The sequence below is a fragment of the Penaeus chinensis genome, chromosome 31 (genome assembly GCF_019202785.1).
Source record: "Penaeus chinensis breed Huanghai No. 1 chromosome 31, ASM1920278v2, whole genome shotgun sequence".
NCBI classification, from domain to species: domain Eukaryota; kingdom Metazoa; phylum Arthropoda; class Malacostraca; order Decapoda; family Penaeidae; genus Penaeus; species Penaeus chinensis.
This window is the reverse complement of record NC_061849.1, coordinates 22,187,738-22,195,237: the sequence shown is the minus strand read 5'-3', so window position 1 is coordinate 22,195,237 and position 7,500 is coordinate 22,187,738. Positions and strand designations below refer to the sequence as shown.

General features: G+C 33.0%; 1 protein-coding gene across 1 annotated transcript in view; it reads left to right on the top strand.

The window, feature by feature from the left end:
• Positions 1–4,364: 4,364 nt before the first annotated feature.
• The window catches only part of LOC125042251 (flotillin-2-like), a 61,759-nt gene continuing 58,623 nt past the window's right edge, over positions 4,365–7,500 (top strand). The window contains exon 1 of the mRNA XM_047637790.1: positions 4,365–4,763. Coding sequence (XP_047493746.1) covers positions 4,715–4,763 — 49 coding nt within the window. The 5' untranslated portion in view covers positions 4,365–4,714. The remainder of the gene's footprint in view (positions 4,764–7,500) is intronic.

The window sequence follows — 7,500 nt, the reverse complement described above, 5'->3', positions numbered from 1 at the left end:
CTATATATATATTTTTCTTTTTTCCTTTTTTTCTTTTCTCTTTATGAACTTTCTCGTCGTCTGTTTGTAGATTTTGATCGTAAGATTGTATTTACATCCTCATGACAATTTAAAATAATCAGATTGTAATTATTCGTCAAGATGAAGATAGTGTTATAAAATGTCAGTAATGATATCCTAAAAAGGATGTATTGCATTAATAGTGACTAATACTTATACTAATACTATTAATAATATTACTGTTATTATGTTATATGTATATACTAACATTGATCACTATAGCGATTGCATTGATAATGATGATGATAATGATGATAATAAAAAAATATTATTGTTTTAATAATAATAATGACAATAATGAAAAGGATGATGGTAATGAGAATTATAGTAATGATAATATTGATAATATTAATAATGATAATAACAATAATATAAATATGATAAAGATAATGATGTTGAAGATGATAGTGATGATAATAACAGAGATGATGATAAACATAATACTAATGATTGTGGCAATTAGATCATTTATGATGATAATAATGTAATGTTATACTAATAACATTGATAAAATTAATAATAATAATAATGAAGACAACAGCAAAGGAAATAATAATAGGAAAAATAATATATTATGTAATAATGATAATAACAACGTAATAGTAATAATGATAATGATGATAATAATAACAATAATGACAATGATGCTGATAGTCATGGTGATGCTGGTGGTGGTGATGATGATGATGATGATGATGATGATGATGATGATGATGATGATGATGGTGATGATGATGATGACGGTATGATGATGATGATGATGATGGTGATGGTGATGATGATGATGATGATGATGATGATGATGATGATGATGATGATAATGATAATGATAATGATAATAATGATGATGATGATGATGATGGTGATGATGATGGTGCTCTACATCTACTTCTAATAAAGGTAATAATAATGATAATGATTATAATATTAATAATAATAACAATATTAATAATAATAATATTATTAATAATACTAATAATAAAATAATAACAACAATAATAATAACAGCAACATTGACAATAATAATATTAATGATAATTAACACAATGACTATAATGCTATTATGTACGACAACAGTAATAAAAGTAACAGTAATATTAACAGTGATGATAATAATACTGATATTAATGACAATAATCACAATGATAATGACAGATTTTGACATTTCAGTAACAGGTATTACAATGATAATACAAATACGACTGTATTACTACCACCATTTGCCACCCTGTTGATAGCAGTATTTAATGGACTGTTTGATTCATATATTCATACTGAGTGCGTTTTCTGTGTATGACCAAATCTATTATTTTGTGTGATAATGTTTGAGAATATATGAAAATAAAGAACTGGATTTAAGGCATCAGGAGTTAAGGAAGGGTGTTGAAAAAAATTCTGGTTGAGATCAAGGTCAATATAATTTCTGAATGTAGTGAGCTCATTCTTTCTTTAATTTCTGTCAAATAAGAAGAAAAAAAACAAAAAAAAAACCGGACACAAATGAAACAAAACACACTAAACAATATACTATGGCTTGCCTAAGTTAGATATACCCTATAAATATTATGAAACCGATAAACCTCTTTAAAAAGACTACATATGTCCTTGGGAGGTCAAATGTTCAGGAAAGTAATGTCAGTCATCCCAACACACCGGTCGTTGTATATGCACTATAAAACTATATGTTATTTACAGATATCGATTTTTCATGTTGGCAAAGGGTGTGTAGCACCTGTCACTCACAGCCATGTCGCTTTCAGTCCATTAAACATATAGTCTACTTAAATCAGCTTTATCATGGCACGAACTATAGTTAGCGTATATAAACTGTAATCTATGTTTGGTTTCAATTGTTTTGTAGAAAGAAATGGTGACTAGTCTACACTAAAGAGAACAATATTGTATATGACCTTGACGAAAACGCAATAAAGTTTGATATTTTCCAGCAATCTTATTCAGTGAATCAGATTCCTATATAAAACGGATAGCGACGTGAACATTATAGAAGAACTAATCAGCTTTGTAGCTATGGAAAAGGGGCGTGGGAATGGGGCGAATTTACCTCACGTGACTGAAATGGTAATGATAATAATGATGGTAATAATGATAATAGCATTGACGAAAAAATATTACAAAAACAACTATAATTACAATGGTAACATTTGTAATGAAAATATTAGTACAATAACTTTATTACCAATGACGTAAATGATCACAATAAGGGGCACCTCAATGATTACAATAATATTATGATAATTATGATAATGATGATGATAATATTACTGATAATAATAATGATAATGGCAATAATGATATTGATAATAATCATAATAATAACAACAATGACCATGATGATAATGATAATGATAATAACAATTATAAGAATGATGATGTATATAATAATAACAACAACAACAGTAATGATAATCATGAAAATAATAATAATAATAACAATAAAAGTAATGATAATAATAATAACAAGAATAACGATAATAATAATAACAAGAATAACGATAATTAAATTGATAATAATGATAATAATATCAATAATGATAATAATAATAATAATAATATCAATAATGATAATAATAATGATAATGATATCAATAATGATAATAATAATGATAATAATATCAATAATGATAATAATAATGATAATAATAATTAAATGATAATAAGAATAATAATAGCAGTAATAATGAAAAATAATAACACTAAAAATAATAAAAATAACTATTATAATAACAATGGTAATAATACAATTATAATAATAACAATGATAACAATAATAGTAATAATGATAATGATAATAACAATGATAAGAATAATGGTATTATAATAGTAATAATGGTGATAATGATAATAGCAACAACAACAACAATAATAATAATAGCAATAAGTATAATAATAATATTAGTGATGATAATAATGGTAACGATATCAATATTACTATTACTACTATACTACTACTACTACTACTAGCAATAATGATGATAACAATAATATATGAATAATTAGATAATAACATAATAATGATATAGATAAAGTATTGATAATGACATTAATTATAGTGATACTGATAACAATACTACAACTACTACTTCTACAACCTCTACCACATCTACTAGGGCTAATTATAGTAATGATGGTAACAATAATGAATAGATAAGCAAATAATCTCTATGATAATGTTACCAAAAGGTAATAATAATGATAGTGATAATAATACAAATGATAACAATGATAACTGATTACAGTAACAACAACAACAACAACAGCGATAATAATAATAATAATGATAATAATAATAATAATAATAATAATAATAATAATAGTAATACTACTACTAACAGCAATAAGGTCAATAATAATAATGATAATAGTAATAATAATAATAATAATAATAATAATGATAATAATAATGATAATAATAATAACAATGATAATAATAATAATAGTAACAATGATAATAATAACAAAAAAATAATGATGATGATGATAGACATATATATTGAGGAGAATGATAATGATAATAAACAGATAATGATAACAACAACAATGATAATAATAATAACAGTAATAATAATAATAATAATAATAATAATAGGAATAATAATAATAATGATAATAATAATGATAACACTAATAATAATAATAATAATAATAATAATAATAATAATAATGATAATAATAATAATAGTAATAAAAATAATAATGATGATGATGATGATAATAATGACACTGGATAGAGATAATGATGACGATAACGATCCTACAATACTATTTGAAAACACAATAATAATTTTCAGATGCCTGCCATTAATCATACTACTGAAAATGCGATGAAATTAGTGAAATCTTATAAGAATTCACTTGTAAGACCATAAAATCAAAGTAGTGACATATTCCTGATAAGATATTGCTATCGGAATTTCGAAATCACACGATGAAACACTATGAATGACAATACCTCGTTAAATTTTCCTATTGTGAAACTGAAGAAATGTTGACTTCTCATTTCCCGGTTTACTATATAGCATGTAAATGTAGACCACATGACCTACGCCTAGACTGCCAACCTCTCGTAAACACAAACTCACTCAATGAAATTTACCAAACACAGCCATTACTAAACTGCATAGTACAGAAAAGAAAGACTCAAATTGAAAAAAAAGTCTAGAAGTAGAGAGCAAGTGAGAGTCTTGAAAAGAGAGAGAAAATATAAAAAGGCAGAATTAAAGTAAAATCGGCCGTACGACATCTGTCTTGACGCAGCGCACACACACAGTCTTGGGTGCGCGTCACCCTCCCCTTCTCAGTCTGGCGTGTGTTGTGTCACAGTGTGGTGTCGCTCGTCCTTCCCACGTTCGAAATACCATAAAATCTGAGATAACGAGTGCTTCCGGTCTGTTACGCGAGAATCGGGGTATTGTAACGGTGGCTTGCACAAGAGGTCACGAGGGATAGATATGCTGTGAGTGTGAGATTCCAACTTGAGAGGAAGCGCTGTTTGTATGAGGAGTCGCGGATTGGAAGAAGCGCAGGGCGTCGTCTGCATGTTTACATAGCGCAGTTTGGGACGCGTTCCTCAACCCTCCGTTATTTGTAACCTCTTCGAGCGACAGGAGAACACGGCGAAGACAAGCTAGACAACATGGGCAACATACACACCGTCGGACCAAACGAAGCTCTCGTGGTGTCAGGTATGTATTGGACTGAAGACTCGGGTTTAGGCATAGCACAGGCCTAGCTGGTTTACGTGTTCGTTCCCAGTACTCTGGCCAAGACTTCGGCATACAAATTTTCTTTTATCGGAAATGAAGTTGAAGTCCTACAAGTGCAGGGCATAGGAAAATATTTACAGTCGCTGTATATAGGCTTACTTACTAGAATACCCACGTGTTTTGTTCACAGGATTCATAAAAGTTTTGAAACTCGAATTCAAGTATTTAGATCGTTTTATTGACAAGTTAAACTAACTCAATGCACGTGTAGATTGCACTATGCGTGCAATTGAATCATCATGTATATACAGCCCTGTCAGCTAAGATTAAGTGAAGGTGAGGCCGCATGTACTGGCAAACCGAACCGACATCGTCACGTTCAGCGTCCAATATCCGGTCACACGATCAACATGTAAACTTCCGATGGCAAGGCAATGGCAAATCTTTCCTGGTGTTACCATATGCAGTGACAAACCTTCCAAAGAATGGAGTGTATGTTCCATGTCTCAATATAGGGAAAGGGAGATAACATCAGACATATGAACAGATGGCTCATAAGCAGACAGGCATTCAAGCAGACAGGCAGGCAGACAGGCAGGCTGACAGGCAGGCAGGCTGACAGGCAGACAGGCAGGCAGGCAGGCTGGCAGGCTGGCAGGCAGGCAGGCTGGCAGGCAGACAGACAAACAGACAAACAGGCAGGCAGGCAGGCAGGCAGGCAGGCAGGCAGGCAGGCAGGCAGGCAGGCAGGCAGGCAGGCAGGCAGACAGGCAGGCAGACAGGCAGACAGACAGACAGACAGACAGATAGACAGACAGACAGGAAAACAGACATATAGACGGGCAGACAGGCAGACATGGAGGCAGGCAGACAGACAGACAGACAGACAGACAGACAGACAGACAGGCAGATATTAAAGGAAAAAGACAACAAGCAAATGTTCCGATGCTGTCATTGCAGAGGAGAGCAGTGTTTGTGTTTGTTTATGTGTTTACGTTTTTGTTTGTGTGTTATCCTTGCCTTCTTGTGCAAATTTACTTATTCTAAGTACATTCTAACACAGGTAGGTAGGAAGACCATCCTACTGCCATTCATTACTTAAAGAAAGAGGATATGACTCACAGTCAAAATATTCCTACTCGGTAAAGTAATTATGTACGCCGTCTTTACAATACTATCCATACTTACTACGTGCACATAGATGTAACATACGCACGTTTATATAGACAGATCCAAAACAGAACTTGCATTTGTACTGACAAGCCCACACGCAGATATAATGTAACCACAAAAAAAGAGAAAATAATAAGGTTAATAATCGGATTAATCTAAAAAAAAGAGAGAAAATAATAAGGTTAATAATCGGATTAATCTCATAACGTAATGTTAGAAAGAAAACCAATTATATAACAAAGTCCAGTTGAAGTTGTGGCATTTATATAAAGCGTTGCGAGTGCTACAGAGTTTGAAGTTATAAGCGTCATAGGGTATAAATGAATAAAATATGAACAGAGTGAAGAGAGATTATTTACTCGCACGTTGTATGCGCTATGTGTTGCCATGGTACCACACACAGTAGAGAATTATCTCTCCTTTGCGAATGTAAAGTGTAGCATTAGGAAAAGGGAAGTATGGATTTAGGGAAATGGTGATGAGGATGACGAGATTGTACGATAGAGAACGGGCAAGGAAGACGAGAAAATAAGGGGAAAATCGATGTCCTTGGAATGTAGGCCTATTATGATAAATGAGAAAAATGTTTCGGGTCTGAAATTAAAGTCATTTTGCCACACACTGTGAACATATCTAGCAATAGATGAAACGAAACGCAGAGATATCTCGAACTGGCAACTTTCAAAAAGGATAGAGGAGAGTTCACCCCATACTGGTATGCGCTGGTCTTGGGTGGACCTCGGGTGTTAGTGGTTGAGGGGAGGGCGGCAGTATGGAATAGAAAATGGGAGAATAAAGAAAATGGGGAGTGAGGAAGTATGGGGATGGGGATGGGAGTTAGGGAAGTGTAGGGAAGAAAATGAGGGCAGTCTAGGGGGCGTGGCGAAGACAGTATGAGAGGGGTGGGGACGGGGGGGGGGGGGTGAAAGAGAATCTTCTAGTTACGTTGGAATGCAAGGCACGGGAGGGGAGAGAGAGAGAGAGATGTGCGGTTACTGTAAGGAGGAAAAAAAAAGCTCATTTTGCTTACACTTGTGTAGAAGTTAGTGTAATGTGAATTAAATAACCGTAATGAGTCATATTTATGTTGTGTTTGTACTTACACAGTATGCATTCAAAATAGACGTAGATAGTGCCATGGAAACTCGTAAATGACATAGCTTATAGAGGTGAAATTCCCTTGCAGTATCACTTATACAAATAACACCGTGGTCACATACAGTTGGAAAAAGCTACAGGTGGTTTCAAACGGAGGGAGAGTTAAGGGAAGAGGGTAAGGGTTAAGAAAATAAGGTGAGGTTTAAAATAAGAAGAGAGGGAGAGAAGAAGATTGGAAGAGAAGTAAAAGAGAGAGTAAGAGATGAGCAGAGAGATAAAAGGGAAGTAGATAAAGAGAGGGCAATAGTTAAAGAGAAGGTAAGTAGATATGGAGAAAAGGGGAGGAAAGGAGAAGTAAACAGATCGACAGACAGACAGGCAGACACAGACCGACCGACAGATCGACCAAACGACTGACCGATTGACCAACCGACATACGGCCAGC